This window comes from Pseudophryne corroboree, chromosome 2, assembly GCF_028390025.1.
Source record: "Pseudophryne corroboree isolate aPseCor3 chromosome 2, aPseCor3.hap2, whole genome shotgun sequence".
NCBI classification, from domain to species: Eukaryota; Metazoa; Chordata; class Amphibia; order Anura; family Myobatrachidae; genus Pseudophryne; species Pseudophryne corroboree.
In genome coordinates, this window is record NC_086445.1 from 9353357 (window position 1) to 9377335 (window position 23979).

At 47.9% G+C, this 23979-nt stretch overlaps 1 protein-coding gene across 2 annotated transcripts in view; it reads right to left on the bottom strand.

Moving 5' to 3' along the window:
• The window catches only part of LCMT2 (leucine carboxyl methyltransferase 2), an 850582-nt gene that overhangs the window by 756818 nt on the left and 69785 nt on the right, over positions 1-23979 (bottom strand). For both annotated transcript variants that reach the window (XM_063950787.1, XM_063950788.1), the window contains exon 3: positions 19187-19311. In XM_063950787.1, the coding sequence (XP_063806857.1) occupies positions 19187-19311 (125 nt within the window). The remainder of the gene's footprint in view (positions 1-19186; positions 19312-23979) is intronic.

The following is a 23979-nucleotide window of genomic DNA, read 5'->3' on the forward strand; positions in this document are numbered from 1 at the left end:
GGCGCCTTGGCCACGCAGGAGCTATCACTATCAAGGTGCCTCCTTTCCAGCTTGAACCTACGTAGAACTCTAGGTAACAGTGATACCAGAGAAAACAGGTATCCCAGATGGAAGGTCCAACGTACTGCTAGAGCATCCATGAAGGCTGCCTGTAGATCTATGGTCATGGATCCGTAGATTGGGACCTTGTGATTGTGATGAGAGGCCATCAGGTCTATATACGGCAGACCCCATCTGTTTACCTGGTTCTGCTAAACTTACGCCGTCAAAGACAGACGTTCCAGATGGCTGTGATAACAAGGTCCCTGCATTAGTAGATATGAACGTTGAGGAAGCAGAACTGGAGCCTCCACGGACATCCTTAGTAGATCTATGTACCAATGCCTTCTGGGCCAGGCTGGAGCTAATAGAATTATAGCCCCCTTTGCTTGCTTTATTTTCCTCACCACCCTGGGTAACAGGGTGATTGGAGCAAACAGATATGCCAGATGAAATTCCCATTTCACTGGCAGTGCGTCTACAAGGATCGCCCCGGGATCCTTTGTTCTCGACCCGTATGCCGGAACTTTGTTGTTCAAACGGGACGCCATGAGATCTATTTCTGGCAGACCCCATCTGTTTACTAGAGTTTGGAATACTTCCGGGTGTAATTCGGTCTCTAGAATGGTATATCGACTGAGAAAGTCCGCTTCCCAGTTCAGCACTCCTGGCACAAACACTGCGGACAATGGCCCTCATTCCGAGTTGTTCGCTCGCAAGCTGCTTTTAGCAGCATTGCACACGCTAAGCCGCCGCCTACTGGGAGTGAATCTTAGCTTAGCAGAATTGCGAATAGACAGTTCTTAGCAGTTTCTGAGTAGCTCCAGACTTACTCGGCATCTGCGATCAGTTCAGTCAGTTTCGTTCCTGGTTTGACGTCACAAACACACCCAGCGTTCGCCCAGACACTCCTCTGTTTCTCCAGCCACTCCCGCGTTTTTCCCAGAAACTGCAGCGTTTTTTCACACACACCCATAAAACGGCCAGTTTCCGCCCAGAAACACCCACTTCCTGTCAATCACACTCCGATCACCAGAACGAAGAAAAAACCTCGTAATGCAGTGAGTAAAATACCAAATTTCTTAGCACATTTACTTGGCACAGTCGCAGTGCGAACATTGCGCATGCGCAATTAGCGGAAAATCGCTGCGATGTGAAGAAAATTACTGAGCGAACAACTCGGAATGAGGGCCAATGGCGGAAGATGGAGTTCTGCCCATCTTAGTATGTGAGTTACTTCCTTCATCAGTCTCTTGCTGTGAGTTCCTCCCTGATGGTTGAGGTACGCTACTGCTGTTGCATTGTCTGAGTGGATCTGGACTGGTCTTCCTTGCAGAATGTCCTTTGCCTGAACCAGAGCCATATATATGGCCCTTATTTCCAACAGATTTATTGCCAGGCAACTTTCCCTTGTGGTCCATTTTCCTTGGAACCAAACATTCTCGAACACTGCCCCCCCAGCCTTGAAGACTGGTAGCCGTTGCTAGTACTTGCCAATCTGCTATCCAAAAGGGTCCGTCTGTAGCCACCAGGCTAGTGACCTTTTCACGTTTACTGGAAGCTTTATCATCTGTCTTTTTATTGTCTGATATTTTCCATTCCATCTGGTTAGAATGAGGTGCTGGTGGGGTCTGGAGTGGATTTGTGCATATTCCACCACGTCGAACGTTGACACCATCAGACCCATCACTTGCATTGCTGCATAGATTGACACTGTCTGACTGTGCAAAAAATCCTGAATCATTACTTGCACCTTGGATATCTTTTTCCCCGGCAAGATGATCCTTTGTAGACTTGAATCCAGTATGGCCCCCAAGTGAACCATCCATTCGGATGGACTCAGAGACGACTTTTCCCAATTTATGAGCCATCCGTGTCTTTGTAGACAAGCTATTGTCCATTGGAGATGGTCCAAGATTAACTCCTGGGATTGGGCCAGGATTAAAAGATCGTCGAGGTATGGAAAAATTCTTATCCCCTGTCTGCGGAGATAAGCTGCCATAACCACCGTAATCTTGGTAAATACCATGGGGGCTGTCGCTAGCCCAAATGGCAAAGCCTGGAACTGAAAATGTTGCTGGAGGATTACAAACCTGAGGTAACACTGATGGGACCGCGCTATGGGCACATGCAAGTAAGCATCCTGTAACATCCAGAGATACCATGTAATCTCCTGGTTCCATGGCCAAGACTATGGAGCGTAACGTCTCCATGTGAAACTTTGGAACCCAAATGTATTCGTTTAACATCTTGAGATTGAGAATTGGTCGGAATTATCCATGTGGCTTCTGAATCAAAAATAGGTTTGAGTAAAATCCCTGTCCCCTTTGTGTCAGGGGCACCGGGCTAATTACCCCAGACTGAAGCAATTTCTGAACTGCTTCTTGCAGAGCTCTGGCCTTCGACTCTATACGAGACGGGCTGGTGCAAAAAAACCATTGAGGAGGCTGTTTCTTGAAAGGGAAACCATATCCGAGAGATACCACCATCTGTCATCGACTGGTGCCATATGTGAGCAAAGTAAAGGAGTCGGCCCCCAACCCTGGAATCCTCAAGGCGGAGGCCCGCACCCTCAAACTGATGGCTTCTGCTCTGGTTTGGAAGCTGGCCGTCTATTGGCCCATTGCTTCCTACCCCTAGCTGATTTATTAACTTGGGGCTGGTTAGCATCAACTTTTCCCTTTGATTTACCCTGCCACCGAAATGGCTGAAATCTTTACCCCCTCGGTTTAGGGTTATAACTATCCGGTAACTTCACCTTCTTGGATTCAGCTTCCGATTCCAGAATATCTGTCAATTGCTTTCCGAACAGAATATTACCAGCAAAAGGCAATGCTTCAAGAGCTTTCTTGGATCCTGCATCCGCTTTCCAAGTACGTAGTCAAATTGCTCTACGAGTGGCTACCGTTAAGGCTGATGCCTTAGAAGCAATCGTACCCATATCAATTGCTGCTTCTTCCAAATATTGCGCAGCTGGTTTTATACAGCCTAGATGAGACTCCTGCTCCCTGGTGGGTGCGGAGAGGCCATTCTCTAGTTCCTCTACCCATTCTACCATTGCTTTTGCCATTCAGGCTGAAGCCATAGCTGGCCTTACCACAGCCCCTGAGAGAGAGAAAATATTTTTCAAGAAACCTTCTATCTGTGACATCATTCAGTGAGGTAGACGGCAATGGTAAAACCGATTTAAGCACAAGTCGTACAACATGTGCATCTACTTTAGGAGGAACTTCTCTTTTTGAACAGTACCCAGCTGGAAAAGGATAGTAAGAATCCCATTTTTTCGGAATCTTATACTTTTTATTGGGTGTAGCCCAAGGTCCTTCCATAATTTCCGTCAGATCTTCTGACTCTGGAAATTCAGTCCTAACTGTTTTTGGGCGTTTAAACATAGGTGCTTTAGATTTTGACACTGCTTTGGCTGATTCCTCCCGAGACAGAATAGCCTTCATGGCATCAATAAGCTTAGCTATATCCTCTGAGCTGAAACCCTCCGACTGATCATCATATGGGGTATTTGAATACACTGTATCCTCATCTGTTGTATAATTTTGTGTAGTCTGTAACATGGATGTATCTACCCTGGTTTTAATTAGTGATGAGCGGGTTCGGTTCCTTTGAATCCGAACTTCACCTTTTTTTTTACACGGGTCCGAGCGACTCGGATCCTCCCGCCTTGCTCGGTTAACCTGAGCGTGCCCGAACGTCATCATCCCGCTGTCGGATTCTCGCGAGACTCGGATTCTATATAAGGAGCCACGCGTCGCCGCCATTTTCACACGTGCATTGAGATTGATAGGGAGAGGACGTGGCTGGCGTCCTCTCCGTAATAGAAAAGACTAAGAGTGACATTGTTATAATTGTGGGGAGGATTGGGGACGGGGAGCAGCTGTTAGGGAGTACAGTGCAGGGTTTTGATTATACCACCAGTGAGTTTAATCCTTTGTTTCTCTGCCTGAAAAAAACGCTCCGACCACCATATCTGTGCTCACTCAGTGTGCTGCACTGCTGCATGATATATCTGTGCTGAGTGCACTGCTCACACTGCCTAATTGTGGGGACTGGGGAGCAGTTATAGCAGGAGTACAGTGCACAGTTTTGCTGACAGTGACCACCAGTCCAGTATACGTTTGTCTGCCTGAAAAACACTCCTGTGTATTTTTTTTTCTTCATACTAGTTTGTTTAGCAGTCTGCTGACAGTGTCCACCAGGTCCGTTATACAGTATATTATATAAGCAGCAGTACGGTAGGCCACGGCTGTACCTACCTCTGTGTCGTCACTCGTCGTCCATAAGTATAAGTAATACTATACTATCCATCCATCTACATTGTATACCTGTGGTGTTTTTTCTTTCTTCATACTAGTTTAGCAGTCTGCTGACAGTGTCCACCAGGTCCGTTATACAGTATATTATATAAGCAGCAGTACGGTAGGCCACGGCTGTACCTACCTCTGTGTCGTCACTCGTCGTCCATAAGTATAAGTAATAATAGTATACTATCCACCCATCTACATTGTATACCTGTGGTGTTATTTTTTTCTTTCTTCATACTAGTTTAGCAGTCTGCTGACAGTGTCCACCAGGTCCGTTATACAGTATATTATAAAAGCAGCAGTACGGTAGGCCACGGCTGTACCTACCTCTGTGTCGTCACTCGTCGTCCATAAGTATAAGTAATAATAGTATACTATACACCCTTCTACATTGTATACCTGTGGTGGCTTTTAGTTGTGCGCAAAATATGGAGAACAAAAATGTGGAGGTTAAAAAAAATAGGGAAAAATCAAGATCCACTTCCACCTCGTGCTGAAGCTGCTGCCACTAGTCATGGCCGAGACGATGAAATGCCATCAACGTCGTCTGCCAAGGCCGATGCCCAATGTCATAGTACAGAGCATGTAAAATCCAAAACACAAAAGATCAGTAAAAAAATGACCTAAAAATCAAAATTAAAAGCGTCTGAGGAGAAGCGTAAACTTGCCAATATGCCATTTACGACACGGAGTGGCAAGGAACGGCTGAGGCCCTGGCCTATGTTCATGGCTAGTGGTTCAGCTTCACATGAGGATGGAAGCACTCATCCTCTCGCTAGAAAAAAAGATAAGACTTGCGGCAAAAGCACAGCAAAGAACTGTGCGTTCTTCGAAATCCCAAATCCCAAAGGAGAGTCCAATTGTGTCGGTTGCGATGCCTGACCTTCCCAACACTGGACGGGAAGAGCTTGCGCCTTCCACCATTTGCACGCCGCCTGCAAGTGTTGAAAGGAGCACCCGCAGTCCAGTTCCTGATAGTGAAATTGAAGATGTCAGTGTTGAAGTACACCAGGATGAGGATATGGGTGTTGCTTGGGCTGGGGAGGAAATTGACAAGGAGGATTCTGATGGTGAGGTGGTTTGTTTAAGTCAGGCACCCGGGAAGACACCTGTTGTCCGTGGGAGGAATATGGCCATTGACATGCCTGGTGAAAATACCAAAAAAATCAGCTCTTCAGTGTGGAAGTATTTCAACAGAAATGCGCACAACAGGTGTCAAGCCGTGTGTTGCCTTTGTCGAGCTGTAATAAGTAGGGGTAAGGACGTTAACCACCTCGGAACATCCTCCCTTATACGTCACCTGCAGCGCATTCATAATAAGTCAGTGACAGTTCAAAAACTTTGGGCGACAGCGGAAGCAGTCCACTGACCAGTAAATCCCTTCCTCTTGTAACCAAGCTCGCGCAAACCACACCACCAACTCCCTCAGTGTCAATTTCCTCCTTACACAGGAAAGCCAATAGTCCTGCAGGCCATGTCACTGGCAAGTCTGACGAGTCCTCTCCTGCCTGGGATACCTCCGATGCATCCTTGAGTGTAACGCCTACTGCTGCTGGCGCTGCTGTTGTTGCTGCTGGGAGTCGATCGTCATCCCAGAGGGGAAGTCGGAAGACCACTTGTACTACTTCCAGTAAGCAATTGACTGTCCAACAGTCCTTTGCGAGGAAGATGAAATATCACAGCAGTCATCCTGTTGCAAAGCGGATAACTGAGGCCTTGACAACTATGTTGGTGTTAGACGTGCGTCCGGTATCCGCCGTTAGTTCACAGGGAACTAGACAATTTCTTGAGGTAGTGTGCCCCCGTTACCAAATACCATCTAGGTTCCACTTCTCTAGGCAGGCGATACCGAGAATGTACACGGACGTCAGAAAAAGACTCCCCAGTGTCCTAAAAAATGCAGTTGTACCCAATGTCCACTTAACCACGGACATGTGGACAAGTGGAGCAGGGCAGACTCAGGACTACATGACTGTGACAGCCCACTGGGTAGATGTATTGCCTCCCGCTGCAAGATCAGCAGCGGCTGCACCAGTAGCAGCATCTCGCAAACGCCAACTCGTTCCTAGGCAGGCTACGCTTTGTATCACCGCTTTCCAGAATACGCACACAGCTGACAACCTCTTACGGCAACTGAGGAAGATCATCGCAGAATGGCTTACCCCAATTGGACTCTCCTGGGGATTTGTGGCATCGGACAACGCCAGCAATATTGTGCGTGCATTACATCTGGGCAAATTCCAGCACGTCCCATGTTTTGCACATACCTTGAATTTGGTGGTGCAGAATTATTTAAAAAACGACAGGGGCGTGCAAGAGATGCTGTCGGTGGCCAGAAGAATTGCGGGCCACTTTCGGCGTACAGGCACCGCGTACAGAAGACTGGAGCACCACCAAAAATCCTGAACCTGCCCTGCCATCATCTGAAGCAAGAGGTGGTAACGAGGTGGAATTCAACCCTCTATATGCTTCAGAGGATGGAGGAGAAGCAAAAGGCCATTCAAGCCTATACATCTGCCCACGATATAGGCAAAGGAGGTGGAATGCACCTGTCTCAAGCGCAGTGGAGAATGATTTCAACGTTGTGCAAGGTTCTGCTGCCCTTTGAACTTGCCACACGTGAAGTCAGTTCAGACACTGCCAGCCTGAGTCAGGTCATTCCCCTCATCAGGCTTTTGCAGAAGAAGCTGGAGGCATTGAAGGAGGAGCTAAAACAGAGCGATTCCGCTAGGCATGTGGGACTTGTGGATGGAGCCCTTCATTCGCTTAACCAGGATTCACGTGTGGTCAATCTGTTGAAATCAGAGCACTACATTTTGGCCACCGTGCTCGATCCTAGATTTAAAACCTACGTTGGATCTCTCTTTCCGGCAGACACAAGTCTGCAGGGGTTCAAAGAACTGCTGGTGAGAAAATTGTCAAGTCAAGCGGAACGCGACCTGTCAACATCTCCTCCTTCACACTCTCCCGCAACTGGGGGTGCGAGGAAAAGGCTACGAATTCCGAGCCCACCCGGTGGCGGTGATGCAGGGCAGTCTCGAGCGACTGCTGATGCTGACATCTGGTCCGGACTGAAGGACCTGCCAACGATTACTGACATGTCGTCTACTGTCACTGCATATGATTCTCTCACCATTGAAAGAATGGTGGAGGATTATATGAGTGACCGCATCCAAGTAGGCACGTCAGACAGTCCGTACGTATACTGGCAGGAAAAAGAGGCAATTTGGAGGCCCTTGCACAAACTGGCTTTATTCTACCTAAGTTGCCCTCCCTCCAGTGTGTACTCCGAAAGAGTGTTTAGTGCCGTCGCTCACCTTGTCAGCAATCGGCGTACGAGGTTACTTCCAGAAAATGTGGAGAAGATGATGTTCATTAAAATGAATTATAATCAATTCCTCCATGGAGACATTCACCAGCAGCAATTGCCTCCAGAAAGTACACGGGGATCTGAGATGGTGGATTCCAGTGGGGACGAATTAATAATCTGTGAGGAGGGGGATCTACACAGTGAAAGGGGTGATGAATCGGACGATGATGATGAGGTGGACATCTTGCCTCCGTAGAGCCAGTTTGTGCAAGGAGAGATTGATTGCTTCTTTTTTGGTGGGGGCCCAAACCAACCAGTCATTTCAGTCACAGTCGTGTGGCAGACCCTGTCACTGAAATGATGGGTTCGTTAAAGTGTGCATGTCCTGTTTATACAACATAAGGGTGGGTGGGAGGGCCCAAGGACAATTCCATCTTGCACCTCTTTTTTCTTTCATTTTTCTTTGCGTCATGTGCTGTTTGGGGAGGGGAGTATTTTTTGGAAGGGCCATCCTGCGTGACACTGCAGTGCCACTCCTAGATGGGCCAGGTGTTTGTGTCGGCCACTAGGGTCGCTTAGCTTACTCACACAGCTACCTCATTGCGCCTCTTTTTTTCTTTGCGTCATGTGCTGTTTGGGGAGTATTTTTTGGAAGAGCCATCCTGCGTGACACTGCAGTGCCACTCCTAGATGGGCCAGGTGTTTGTGTCGGCTACTAGGGTCGCTTAGCTTACTCACACAGCTACCTCATTGCGCCTCTTTTTTTCTTTGCGTCATGTGCTGTTTGGGGAGTATTTTTTGGAAGGGCCATCCTGCCTGACACTGCAGTGCCACTCCTAGATGGGCCAGGTGTTTGTGTCGGCCACTAGGGTCGCTTAGCTTACTCACACAGCTACCTCATTGCGCCTCTTTTTTTCTTTGCATCATGTGCTGTTTGGGGAGGGGAGTATTTTTTGGAAGGGCCATCCTGCGTGACACTGCAGTGCCACTCCTAGATGGGCCAGGTGTTTGTGTCGGCCACTAGGGTCGCTTAGCTTACTCACACAGCTACCTCATTGCGCCTCTTTTTTTCTTTGCGTCATGTGCTGTTTGGGGAGTATTTTTTGGAAGGGCCATCCTGCCTGACACTGCAGTGCCACTCCTAGATGGGCCAGGTGTTTGTGTCGGCCACTAGGGTCGCTTAGCTTACTCACACAGCTACCTCATTGCGCCTCTTTTTTTCTTTGCATCATGTGCTGTTTGGGGAGGGGAGTATTTTTTGGAAGGGCCATCCTGCGTGACACTGCAGTGCCACTCCTAGATGGGCCAGGTGTTTGTGTCGGCCACTGGGGTCGCTTAGCTTACTCACACAGCTACCTCATTGCGCCTCTTTTTTTCTTTGCGTCATGTGCTGTTTGGGGAGTATTTTTTGGAAGGGCCATCCTGCCTGACACTGCAGTGCCACTCCTAGATGGGCCAGGTGTTTGTGTCGGCCACTAGGGTCGCTTAGCTTACTCACACAGCTACCTCATTGCGCCTCTTTTTTTCTTTGCGTCATGTGCTGTTTGGGGAGGGGAGTATTTTTTGGAAGGGCCATCCTGCGTGACACTGCAGTGCCACTCCTAGATGGGCCAGGTGTTTGTGTCGGCCACTTGGGTCGCTTAGCTTAGCCATCCAGCGACCTCGGTGCAAATTTTAGGACTAAAAATAATATTGTGAGGTGTGAGGTGTTCAGAATAGACTGAAAATGAGTGTAAATTATGGTTATTGAGGTTAATAATACTATGGGATCAAAATGACCCCCAAATTCAATGATTTAAGCTGTTTTTTAGGTTTGTTTTTTTTAAAAACACCCGAATCCAAAACACACCCGAATCAGACAAAAAAAATTCGGTGAGGTTTTGCCAAAACGCGTTCGAACCCAAAACACAGCGGCGGAACCGAACCCAAAACCAAAACACAAAACCCGAAAAATGTCCGGTGCACATCACTAGTTTTAATAGCCTGGCTACTAAACCATAAGGAGGGAGCTGCATGTATGGGTTAATAGTGTAACCTATTCCCGGGGGTGGACCTGCGGGTGCTAATCTGTCAGCTAATCTAGACAAGGTCTGTGCGACCACACCCCTTCTTGCAGGGCGTTGCCCCTCATAAGTAAGATACTAGGTATTCCATGCAAAGTCCTTATTTTACCAGATAAGCATGTTAAGGGTGTAGGAGTCTGTGGGGATATAAGGGGGGCTAATACTGTATTTGTGGTGTTTCAATCTTTATAGCGTTTAATGTACTTTTTATTCCTTCTGTTCCCATGTCTCTCTGGCTTGTGTCCCTATTACCCCATGTGTGTGTTCATCCATTACCCTATATATTCTGTACTATAATCTTACCCAGGTAAATACAGGTGTGCTGTGACCTGGCACCTAGTGCTGCCATGTTATGTTATTGTAGGAGGATGCCAGTCTGGTAGGAGGTTATTACAGGTTATCATTGCTATGCCTATTGAGTCCATCTATGTTCCTCATATGGTCACACAGGAAATACATTTGAGGACCAGGTAATGTCTCTTTGAAGCTTCTCCTCCACAGGGGACAATCAGGACTTAACTCAATTTCCCTGTCATTGGGGGTAATTCCAAGTTGATCGCAGCAGGATTTTTGATAGCAATTGGGCAAAACCATGTGCACTGCAGGGGAGGCAGATATAACATGTGCAGAGAGAGTTAGATTTGGGTGGGTTATTTTATGTCTGTGCAGGGTAAATATGGCTGATTTATTTTTACACTGCAATTTAGATTGCAGATTGAACACACCCCCATCCAAATCTAACTCTCTCTGCACATGTTACATCTGCCTCCCCTGCAGTGCACATGGTTTTGCCCAATTGCTAACAAAAATCCTGCTGCGATCAACTTGGAATTACCCCCATTGTTCCTTCTGTTTACTGTCTTCTGTTCCATCCTGGTCTCTGACAGACAACACGGAGCCTGACCCAGCATGTGGTCAGCAGGAGAAGGCCAGCTGTGGGAGGGAGTAGTGATATACCTGAGGTGGGATACCACCAATCAGGAACCTGCGTCTCCTCCCCAGGTGAGCGCTGCATGATTGGCATTTGGAAAGTATAAAAGAGGTTGCGCAGGTCAGCTCCGCATGTTAGTCGCAGGACTTTGGCTAAGGGGTGATTCTCTGCCAGGGTACCTTGTGGAACGCATCACCAGTGCTGTGTGGACTTATATGTACTTACTACTGCATGGACTAATCTGCTATCACTGCTGTGTGGACTCAGTGATAGTTCTGCTGTATGTCGGAGTGATTAGAAGAACCACGTATCTTCACAGAGTCCCTGTATCCTCGTCACTTTTGCCGCTCACAGACATGGTAAATAATCCTTTTTGAGGTTCAGAAAAAATACTGACAAACAAATACAAGTCAGCGATCACACTAGCAGTCAGTCACATGTTAAAAATTGTCATATGAGAATATAATCAACCACCAAAATACTTGTCTAGTATGTAGGAGTAACTGTTTTTAAACAGCTATTACCACAAGTTTTTCAGACATAATATGCAGAAAACAACAGTACTGTACAGGCCTCATATGCATTGTGTACCAAAATTAACTATTCATACTAACAAGTAGATAGAATCTTAGTACTGTATAACCCTTACTCAGTAGAGTGGGATAAAGGGAGACTCACCCCACTTCCAAGATCGATCAATACACTCGAAAGACGCTGAGTGGATTCAGACGCTACTAGTGTACACTGCCGCACTGGTAACTGACAAGAGACACAGATGCTCAGTGATCGATGAGTGTATGCAGACGCTCCTGTCTGCAACCCGGTCTCGACGGCAACTCTAGTGTACACAACCGCAGTGGCCTAAGCTGCGACCGAGTACCATCGTGGTAGCGTCTGAGGCAGAAGTGAGGTCATCAGTTCATGGACGGGAGACGCACGGAAACTGGTCATGAACTGGAGGGAGGGGCGACCAGGAGAGAGTCTAACTCCCCCCTGCTGACAAACTCCAGGGATCACGGCCTCAACCTAGTCCTGGCACCTATGATCCCTGAAGCATAGCACTGGAGCACTTAAGTAGTGGCGGCGTGTTAGCCACTGTTTGTAGTCTCCTCCAAATCAGTGCGGCAAGTAAGTGGAACCGATGCCTTACCGTCTTCCCATGCTCCGGCCACAGCCTGGTAACGTCTGCTGGAAAATATGTTTTTCAAAAAAACATCAACTCTTCTGTCTGGGACATCATTTAATGATGTAGATGGCAACGGTAAAATAGATTTTCGCACTAGTTGAATGACGTGCGTATCTACCTTAGGAGGCACTTCTCTTTTTAAACAGTCCCAAGTTGGAAAAGGGTAGTAAGAATCCCATTTTTTTGGAATTCTATATTTCCTATTGGGCATAGCTCATGGTTCCTCCATAATTTCCGTCAGTTCCTATGACCCTGGAAACTCAACCCTAACTGTTTTGGGATGTTTAAACACAGGTTCTTTAGTTTTAATTATTGGCTCAGCTGAATCCTCTAGAGACAGAATAGTCTTCATGCTCCAATTAATTCAGCTATATCTTCTGAGCTGAAACCCTACATTTGTTCCTCATATGGTGAAGTAGAGTAAATGGAGTTATCCTCATCCTGTGTAGCCTGTGAATTTGATGATATATTTACCCTTGGTTTATCAGCTTGTTGATTTGTAGAAGCTGTAGGGGCCATACCATAAGCTGGGAGCTGCATGTATGGGTTAATAGTGTACCATATTCCTGAGGTTGAAGCTGTAGGGACCAACCTGTCAGCTACACTGGAGAGGGTTTGTGCAAACATGGCCCAAGGTGGATCTACTTGTTGTTGAACAGGGATCTGCCTTACAATCTGCTGGAACGCATAACAATTTGCACATAACACATCATTTGCCAAGGATTGAGTTATCAACCCCACCTTACAGGATAAACATGTTTTGAGTGTTAGTGTTGCTGTTAATGTAACCTAGTCACCTTTGCTGCTCTTAGACATGATAAACAATCAGCTTTTCCACAGTATACTACACAATCTGTGACCGAAAACACTTTATATGCATAAAAGTGATACCAATCTGACCCCAACCCAAGCACCAGCATTGAGGTTCAGAAAAAACACTGACAAACATATATAAAGTCAGCAATCACACTAGCAGTCAGTCACATGTTATATATTAGTCATATGAGCAGATTATCAACTACGAACACATTTCAAGTATGTAGGAGTACATTTACTGTTTTCTGTTCTATACAATTATTCTAACGTATTCAGACGCAATTGCGGAGAAAACTACAGTATAGTACAATACTCATATGCAATAGGCACTAAACTTAACTATTCATACTAACAACAGTAGATAGAAATGTAGTGCTATATAACCCTTACTCCGTAGAGTGGGATACAGGGAGACTCACCCCACTTCCAGGATCAATCAATACATTAGCAAACCGCTGAGTGGATCCAGACGCTACTAGTGTACACTGCCGCTCTGGTATTTTTAGTAGACACAGACGCTCAATGAACGTTAGTGCATGCAGACTCTTATGTCTGCGACCCAGTCTCTTAGCGGTAAACTTTAGTGTATACAGACACAGTGGCCCACCAAGAACCTCTGCAGTCTGGCAGGACCATTATGCAATAGATAGCACCTATCCTTGTGTATCAGTCTCTATTTCCCTATAGACTGTAAGCTTGCGAGCAGGGCCTGCCTACCCTACTGCTGCACTATATAAGAAATGGAATAAAATAGGATTTTAACACCTACCGGTAAATCCTTTTCTCCTAGTCCGTAGAGGATGCTGGGGACTCCAAAAGGACCATGGGGTAAAGACGGGATCCACAGGAGACATGGGCACACTAAAAGACTTTGACTGGGTGTGAACTGGCTCCTCCCTCTATGCCCCTCCTCCAGACCTCACTTATAGGAACTGTGCCCAGGGGAGACGGACATTTTGAGGAAAAGGATTTTTGTTAACTAAGGGTGAGACACATACCAGCTCACACCACAACACACCATACAACTGGATTAGCAGGAATACCAGATAACAGTATGAACGAAAAGAACAGCAACAAGCTGAACGTAACCGATACACAACCATCGTGTAACCGAAAACAACAACCAATAATACAACTGCAAGTAACAGTCCGCACTGGGATGGGCGCCCAGCATCCTCTACGGACTAGGAGAAAAGGATTTACCGGTAGGTATTAAAATCCTATTTTCTCTTACGTCCTAGAGCAGTGATGGCTAACCCTGACACTCCAGCTGTTGTTGAACTACACATCCCAGCATGCCCTGCATCAGTTTTGCTATTTGGCCTTGCTAAAACTGATGCAGGGCATGCTGGGATGTGTAGTTCAACAACAGCTGGAGTGTCAAGGTTAGCCATCACTGTCCTAGAGGATGCTGGGGACTCCAAAAGGACCATGGGGCCTATACCAAAGCTCCAGACTGGGCGGGAGAGTGCGGACGACTCTGCAGCACCTATTGAGCAAACATGAGGTCCTCATCAGCCAGGGTATCAAACTTGTAGAACTTAGCAAAAGTGTTTGAACCTGACCACGTAGCTGCTCTGCAAAGTTGAAGTGCCGAGACCCCTCGGGAAGCCGCCCAAGATGAGCCCACCTTCCTGGTAGAATGGGCCTTTACTGACTTTGGTAACGGCAATCCAGCCGTAGAATGTGCCTGCTGAATCGTATTACAAATCCAGCATGCAATAGTCGGCTTAGAAGCAGGATTTCCAATCTTGTTGGAAGCATACAGGACAAACAGCCTCTGTCTTCCTAGTAAGAGCCGTTCTGGCGACATAAATTCTCAAAGCTCTTACGATATCAAGAGACTTTGGGACTGCGACAGCCTCCGTAGCCACAGGTACCACAATAGGTTGATTTATGTGAAACGAAGAAACCACCTTCGGCAGAAATTGTTGACGAGTCCTCAATTCCGCTCTATCCACATGAAAAATCAAATATGGGCTCTTGTGGTACAAAGCTGCCAATTTTGACAGTAGTTTGGCAGACGCCAAGGTCAAAAGCATGACCACTTTCCAAGTGAGAAACTTTAACTCAACCTTTCGCAAAGGTTCAAACCAGTGAGACATAAGAAACTGTAACACCACTTCAAGATCCCACGGTGCCACGGGTGGAGGATGGATATGCAGCACTCCCTTCACGAAAGTCTGAACCTTAGGAAGGGCGGCCAATTATTTTTGAAAGAAAATAGATAAAGCCGAAATCTGCACTTTGATGGAACCCAATTTCAGGCCTGCATCCACGCCTGCTTGCAAAAAATGGAGGAAACGACCCAAGTGAAACTCCTCCGCAGGAGCTGTTTTAGTTTCACACCACGACACATATTTTCTCCAAATATGGTGATAATGTTTCGCCGTGACCTCCTTTCTAGTCATAAGGAGAGTGGGGATGACTTCCCCGGGAATACCTTTAGGAGCTAGTATTCGGCGTTCAACCTCCACGCCGTCAAACGCAGCTGCGGTAAGTCCGGAAACACGCATGTCCCCTGCAACACCCACGGAGTTACCAGGGCGTCCACTGCACTGACTTGAGGGTCCCTTGACCTGGAACAATACCTCGGAAGCTTCTTGTTGAGGCGAGACGCCATCATGTCTATTTGAGGAAATCCCCAATGCCTTGTCACTTCTGCAAACACCTCTGGATGAAGGGCCCACTCTCCTGGATGGAGATCGTGTCTGCTGAGAAAGTCTGCTTCCCAGTTGTCCACGCCCTGAAGGAAAACTGCTGACAGAGCGCTCACGTGCTGTTCTGCCCAGAGGAGAACTCTTGTGGCCTCCGCCATTGCCGCCCTGCTCTTTGTTCCGCCCTGGCGGTTTACGTACGCCACCGCTGTTATGTTTTCTGACTGGATCAGGACAGGTAGACCTTGAAGAAGGTTCTTTGCTTGCAGGAGGCCGTTGTAAATGGCTCTTAACTCCAGAACATTTATATGGAGACAAGATCCCTCGTTGACCATTTTCCCTGGAAACTTCTTCCTTGTGTGACTGCACCCCAGCCTCGGAGACTTGCATCTGTGGTCAGTAGGATCCAATCCTGGATTCCGAATCGGCGTCTCTCTAGAAGGTGAGAACCTTGCAGCCACCACAGGAGTAAAATTCTAGTCCTTGAAGATGGACTTATTTTCCGGTGCATGTGCAGGTGAGACCCGGACCATTTGTTCAGCAGATCCCACTGAAACACCCGGGCATGAAACCTGCCGAATGGAATGGCTTTGTAAGCCTCAACCATCTTCCCTAGCACTCGAGTGCATTGATGAATCAACACTCTTGCTGGTCTCAGAAATCCTTGACCATGGTATGGATTTCCAGAGCTTTTTCCGCCGGAAGAAACACCCTCCGTAGTTCCGTGTCTAGGATCATGCCCAAGAAGGGCAGCCGAGTTGTCGGAATCAAGTGAGACTTTGGCAAATTTAGAATCCAACCATGATGTTGCAGAACCGTCAGGGAGAGTTCCACATTTCTTAGCAACTGCTCTTTTGATCTTGCCTTTATCAGGAGATCGTCCAAGTATGGAATAATTTTGACCCCCTGCTTGCGTAGGAGTACCATCATTTCCGCCACCACCTTGGTGAAGACCTTCGGGGCCGTGAAAGCCCAAACGGCAACGTCTGAAATTGGTAATGACAATCCTGCACCGCAAATCTTAGGAAGGCCTGATGAGGAGGATATATCGGGACGTGTAAGTAGGCATCCTTTATGTCGTCTGACGCCATAAAATCCCCCCTCTTCTAGGCTGGAGATCACAGCTCGAAGAGATTCCATCTTAAACTTGAAAGTTTTCAAGTATGGATTGAGGGATTTTAGGTTCAGAATCGGTCTGACCGAGCCATCCGGCTTCGGCACAACAAAGAGGCTCAAATAGGACCCTTCCCCCCCATTGGGACGGGGGAACCAGGACAATGACCCTCTGTTGACACAGCATTTACCACTTCTCTTTCTGGAAGAGAAACTGGCAAGGCCGATTTGAAAAAGCGGCAGGGGGCATCTCCTGAAACTCCAGTTTGTACCCTTGGGACACTATGTCTAAGACCCAAGGATCCAGGGCCGATTGAAACCAGACCTGACTGAAGATTCGGAGACGGCCCCCCACCGGCACGGACTCGCGCAGGGGAGCCCCAGTGTCATGCGGTGGACTTGGCAGAGGCGGGGGAGAACATTTGGTCCTGGGCGCCAGACACAGCAGGAGACCTTTTTCCCCTTCCTCTACCCTTTAAAGCGAGGAAGGACGAGCCCCTTCCTTTTTTGTATTTATTAGGCCGAAAGGACTGCATCTGATAATGGGGCGCCATTTTCTGTTGTGTGGGAACATAAGGAAGAAAAGATGACTTACCCACTCTGTAGCTGTAGACACCAGGTCAGCGAGGCCGTCACCAAACAAGACACTACCTTTATAAGGGAGAGCTTCCATAGCTTCCTTGGAGTCGGCATCAGCATTCCACTGATGAATCCACAGCGCCCTCCTGGCCGAGACTGCCATGGCATTGGCCCTTGATCCCAAGAGGCCAATATCCCTCGCTGCATCCTTTAGGTAATCTGCAGCGTCCCTGATATAACCAAGAGTCAAAAGAATGTTATCCTTATCAAGGGTATCCATATCAGATGCCAAATTATCAGCCCACTTAGCAATAGCACTACTCACCCATGCCGACGCCACAGCAGGTCTGAGGAGTGCACCCGTAGTGACATAAATGGCCTTCAATATTGTCTCCTGCTTGCGATCCGCAGGATCCTTGAGGGCAGCCGTGTCAGGAGACGGAAGCGCCACCTCTTTGGACAGTCGGGACAGAGCCTTGTCCACATTGGGAGAAGACTCCCATTTCTCCCTGTCGTCAGAGGGGAAAGGATATGCCATAATAATTCTCTTGGGAATCTGCCACCTTTTGTCAGGCGACTCCCAAGCCTTTCCACAAAGAGCGTTCATGAGAGGGGGGAAACTTCACCTCAGGCTTTTTTCCCTTATACAAACAAACCCTCGTATCTGGAACAGCAGGTACTTAAGAAATATGTAAAACATCTTTAATAGCCACAATCATGTACTGAATACTCTTACCCACTTTCGGATGTAAACTGGTCTCATTGAAGTCGACACTGGAATCAGAGTCTGTGTCGGTATCTGTATCTGCCATCTGGGTAAATGAACGTTTTTGTGACCCTGAGGGGGTCTGTACCTGAGACAAAGCGTCCTCCATGGATTTCCTCCACGTCTGTGTCTGAGAATCAGATTTATCCGGCCTCTTAGACAATAAAGCCACATTTGCATTCAATGTACTCAACATATTCACCCAATCAGCAGTCGGCGGTGCCGATAGAGTCACTCCCAAATCCTTCTCTGCGCCCCCAGTAACTTCCTCCGGGGAGGAGCACTCAGTCTCAGACATGTCGACACGCAGTACCGACACACCCACACTCACAGCGGCCAAAAGGGGACAGACCCACAGGGAAGCCTGTAGAGAGAACACAGAGGGAGTATGCCAGCTCACACCCCAGCGCCCATATACTACTAAATAAATAATATATGATGGCTGCGCTGTAAATACATATATAGCACCAAATTGCCTGAGGGCCCCCCCCCCCCCCATTTTGCTCCCTTGTACTTGTAAGGAGAGTGGAGGTCCGGGCCAGCGTCTCTGCATGCACTGTGAAGAGATAAAATGGCGCTGGTAAGCTGTGCGGCTAAGCCACGCCCCCTCCCGGCGCGCTGTAGTCCCGCTTAAATTTGAATTTTTTATACTGGCGGGGGTCTCGTACACAGTGCCCGGGCACCGAATATGTATTTTGCCAGTCAAAAGAACCCCAGTAACATGCTGCCCCCAGCGCCCTGCACCCGGTGAGTGCCGTTGGTGGTGTGTGTGGGAGCATGGAGCGCAGTGCGACCACTGCGCTGTACCTCCGTTACTGAAGTCTTCTGTCTTCTGCATACTCACCCGGCTTCTTTCTTCTGGCGTGTGTGAGGGGGGTGACGGCGCGGCTCCGGGAACGAGCAGCTAGGCGCACCAAGTGATCGAACCCTCTGGAGCTAATGGTGTCCAGTAGCCTAAGAAGCAGACCCTTGAAACTCACAGAAGTAGGTCTGCTTCTCTCCCCTCAGTCCCACGATGCAGGGAGCCTGTAGCCAGCAGGTCTCCCTGAAAATAATAAACTTAACATAAAGTCTTTCCAGAGAAACTCAGGAGAGCTCCCCTAGTGAGTGTCCAGTCTCTCCTGGGCACAGAATCTAACTGAGGTCTAGAGGAGGGGCATAGAGGGAGGAGCCAGTTCACACCCAGTCAAAGTCTTTTAGTGTGCCCATGTCTCCTGCAGATCCCGTCTATACCCCATGGTCCTTTTGGAGTCCCCAGCATCCTCTAGGACGTAAGAGAAATAATAAATCTTTGTTATTATAGTGTATGTGTGTATGGTCAAGGCATGGGAGGAACTACTTAGCTCTAGACAGCCATGGAGATTCATGCATGAATTGGGTCTATCTGCGTTATGTGACAATAGAACTCACCTGTGGATGAGGGGAGATCTTCTGCACAACCGACTAACAAAGTGTTTCTGAAATTCATCTGTAAAATAACCCATTGATGCTGCAGACACTTTACTGAGAGTACTGAAGTCATTAGTACTCTGGACCTGATGAGAGGAGATAGAAGAAAATGCTAAAGAGACATACATGCCTGGATACTGATAGAGGTCACTGCTTATACACTGCATCCGGAAAGTATTCACAGCGCTTCACTTTTTCCACATTTTGTTATGTTACAGCCTTATTCCAAAATGGAATAAATTCATTTTTCCCTCAAAATTCTACACACAATACCCCATAATGACAATGTGAAAAAAGTTTTTTGAGATTTTTGCAAATTTATTAAAATTAAAAAACTAAGAAATCATATGTACATAAGTACTCACATCCTTTTCCATGAAGCTCAAATTGAGCTCAGGCGCATCCTGTTTCCATTGATCATCCTTGAGATGTTCCTACAGCTACACTCCACCTGTGGTAAACTCAGTTGATTGGACATGGGGGTAATTCCAAGTTGATCGCAGCAGGACTTTTTTTTAGCAGTTGGGCAAAACCATGTGCACTGCAGGGGAGGCAGATATAACATGTGCAGAGAGAGTTAGATTTGGGTGTGGTGTGTTCAATCTGCAATCTAAATTGGTATTTACCCTGCACAGAAATAAAATAACCCACCTAAATCTAACTCTCTCTGCACATGTTACATCTGCCTCCCCTGCAGTGCACATGGTTTTGCCCAACTGCTAAAAAGAAATCCTTCTGCGATCAACTTAGAATTACCCCCATGATTTGGAAAGGCACACACCTGTCTATATAAGGTCCCACACTTGACAGTGCATGTCTCAGCACAAACCAAGCATGAAGTCAAGGGAATTGTCTGTAGACCTCCGAGACAGGATTGTCTCCAGGCACAAATCTGGGGAAGGTGTCAAAGTCGAAAAATATTGTAGTACACACACCACGTACTAACAACACACACATGCCCGCTGCGCGTGCCCTTGTTCCGCCGTGCGTGCACATATCCGCAATTTGCATATGGTCGCTCCCGCGGTCCTGCGCGTGGTATGTGTATTTACAGCGGAGTTTGTGAGCGCATAGAGGGTTATCAGAACATTACATATTTAACCCAAATAGTGCACATTGTACACATAGTCCCCCTGCACCACATCAGCAAGTATCAACAGTTTAAATGATTCCAGGACTGAGGGATTCACCTTTACAGGATAGGAGGGGACAGACTAAGGTTATAAGGTGATGTCTGGTATCCAGCTGTAGGGTATTTTATGGGTAACATTCCGGTTAGAGGAAGATCGCATGTTCCTGCGTATAGTTATGTGCAGAAGTAGAATATAGATATAAACTGTATTTACTGTATATTATGTATGCGGCGGGAATCCAGAGGAGACCACCCACAAGAGCAGTTGGGAAAGACATCGCCCACCTTTTCAAATCAACCTATGACCTCTCCTGTAATGTAAGGATGGATCTCAGTGTCCAATAGACAAAGGGATTACAGTAACCATTGTATTGTATATGGAAGTTGTGTATAAAAAGCCTGTTGCTGCCTGGCCGGTCAGAAGACTCAGAACGCTATCTACCTGATGAGCGGAAGACTGGTCCAGGTTGCGCAAGCGAATATTCTCACGTATGTACATTGACTGTAGCCATTATTCTGTTGTAGATTTATCTTGTTAGCCTTGTAGTGTATAATTTGTACTGTTATTCCCTTTCAAATAATCCACTGTGGCGTTAGAACCCAGCGGTTAACTACATATTGGTGTTGTGCCCTCTTTTCCCTGCTAGGGTTTAAAGTGTTTAACTGTATAAGGTTTAAGAGTGTATTGATAAGGTGTACGCACTGCGGGTACTTTATACCGTCAGCGCTGCGTAAGGTTTAAGGTGTAACATCATAACAGTGATTTGCTGCATAAGGTTTAGAGTGTAATAACATCATTGCATTGCATTACTAATAAGGTTTAAAGTTTATCAAGAGTGTGTGCGCGCGCTGTGCGTTCTCTGTACACCCAGTGCGGCGTGTGTACGCTAAGTCCGTACAACGTACGGGACACTGTACGCAAATAGCGTACAAAGTGCGTAGTGTGTATATTAAGTATAGCGGCCGCAGCGGCTCCATGGTAAAAGTGTGTTTAAAGGTATAGCTTTATGGTTTAAGATAATATCGACATTATCAAAGGGTACAGAAAAATATCTGCTGCTTTGAAGGTCCCAATGCGCACAGTGCTATGGATGGTGTAATGGTTAGCATTACCGCCTCACAGCGATGAGGTCATGGGTTTGACTACCACCATGGCCCTATATTCTCCATATTCTCCCCATACTTGCGCGGGTTTCCTCCGGGTACTCTGGTTTCCTCCCTCAATCCAAAAATATACTGGTAGGTTAATTGACGCCTAATAAAAAAAAATTAAACCTAGCGTGGATGTGTCTGTGTGTACATGTGATAGGGAATATAGAGTGTAAGCTCCACTGGGGCAGGGACTGATGTGAATGGGCAAATATTCTCTGTACAGCGCTGCAGAATATGTGTGCTATATAAATAACTGGTAATAAATAAATAAATCCTCCGTAAATGGAAGAAGATCGGAACCACCAGGGCTCTTCATAGAGCTGTCCGGCCGTCTAAACTGAGCGATCAGGGGGAGAAGGGCCCTAGTCAGGTAGGGGACCAAGAACCCGATGGACACTCTGTCAGAGCTACAGCATTCCACTGTGGAGAGAGGAGAACCTTCCAGAAGGACAACCATCTCTGCAGCAATCCACCAATCAGGCCTGTAGAGTAGAGTGGACAGACGGAAGCCACTCATTAGTAAAAAGAACATGGCAGCTCGCCTGGAGTTTTCCAAAATGCACCTCAATGACTCTCAGACCATAAGAAACTCTCATCCCTCCCTTCCCCGTCACCTCCCCACACCCCCATCCACATCACACTGACCTCCCTCCCTTCCCTGTCATCTCCCCACACCCCCATCCACATCACATTGACCTCCCTCCCTTCCCTGTCACCTCCCACACCCCCATCCACATCACACTGACCTCTCTAACTGCCCCGTCACCTCCCCACACCCCCATCCACATCACACTGACCTCCCTCCCTTCCCCGTCACCTCCCCACACCCCCATCCACATCACACTGACCTCCCTCCCTTCCCTGTCACCTCCCCACACCCCCATCCACATCACACAGACCTCCCTCCCTTCCCTGTCACCTCCCCACACCCCCATCCACATCACACTGACCTCCCTCCCTTCCCTGTCACCTCCCCACACCCCCATCCACATCACACTGACCTCCCTCCCTTCCCCGTCACCTCCCCACATCACACTGACCTCCCTCCCTTCCCTGTCACCTCCCCGCACCCCCATCCACATCACACTGACCTCCCTCCCTTCCCTGTCACCTCCCCGCACCCCCATCCACATCACACTGACCTCCCTCCCTTCCCTGTCACCTCCCCGCACCCCCATCCACATCACACTGACCTCCCTCCCTGCCCTGTCACCTCCCCGCACCCCCATCCACATCACACTGACCTCCCTCCCTTTTGTCAGGTCAGGTCTTGTCTGTGTCCCCAGAGGGGGCGCTAGTGGGTCAGTGGAGGTAGATGGGAGAAAACGAGGAGGCTGGATGATGTTTCTGCGCATGAGCGCAATGGTATTTATTATACAGATGATAAACAATACGGCAGCAGAAATGATAATAAATGCAAGTGTCAATTATACAGCGTAATAGCTGAAAGTCTATTGCAACAGAATGGATAATGGCTTGAAGAAATGATAACCGGTAATGATGATAAACAGATGAAAAGGTAACTTGTAGGAATTATTCTGGTATAGAAACCAGTGCAGGTTGAATCATGGAACTTAGCTGTGATGTTGAAGTATGGCAAACCTGATAGCAGAGGCAGGAGTCTGACTGTGTCCACAGTGCAGGTGGTGAAGCACTGACAGCGAGCAAGCTGTATCACAGGTGAGAGATGGAACACACCTGGAGTCAGTCTCTACTGCTAGGCTGAAGCACACCAGGTAATGATGGGTGTGAAGCCTAATGATGAATGCAGGTATTGCTGGGACTTGAAGTTCCACGGAGCTGAGTGAAGTAACCAGGAGTACAAAGTCTCTTGAGAATAGCCAGGTACACGGAGGAGACAGGAACCAGATCCTTTCACATGAGTCTCAGGAGTGACACAAAGTCCAGGATCCCTGCAGACTGGACCTGCAGCTACATATATACCCCTTGGTTAACAGTCATTGGTGGAGTGAGGAAAAGTGGGTGCGGCCAAGCACCGGATTGGCCGCCGTATGCTGAGTACTGGAAGCTGTCATGGCGGCGCCCATGCCGCGGCCCAGCGGGAACGCGGCGCGCTACACGCCGCCGACACAGGGGCGCTCTCAGGCCCATAATGGCGTCCGATGGCAGGGACGTGGACGACAGGTGACCGGAGGAAGCCAGGACGGAGTCCGCAACGGCGGACAGATGTCAGCTTGGTGAGTCGATTCCTGACAGTACCCCTCCCCTTAAGGGTGGGCACCGAACACCCACGTGGCTTGGAAGGATGAGTGTTGTGGAAGACACGGACCAACCTTGGAGCATGGACATCCAACGAATTCACCCAGCTTCTCTCCTCTGGGCCATAACCGGACCAATCGACAAGATATTGAAGTCGTCCGTACCGGCAACGGGAATCCAGAATCTTTCCAATCTCGAACTCCACGCCCCGCTGAGTTCGAATTTTGGGACCAACGGGAAGAGCTCTCTG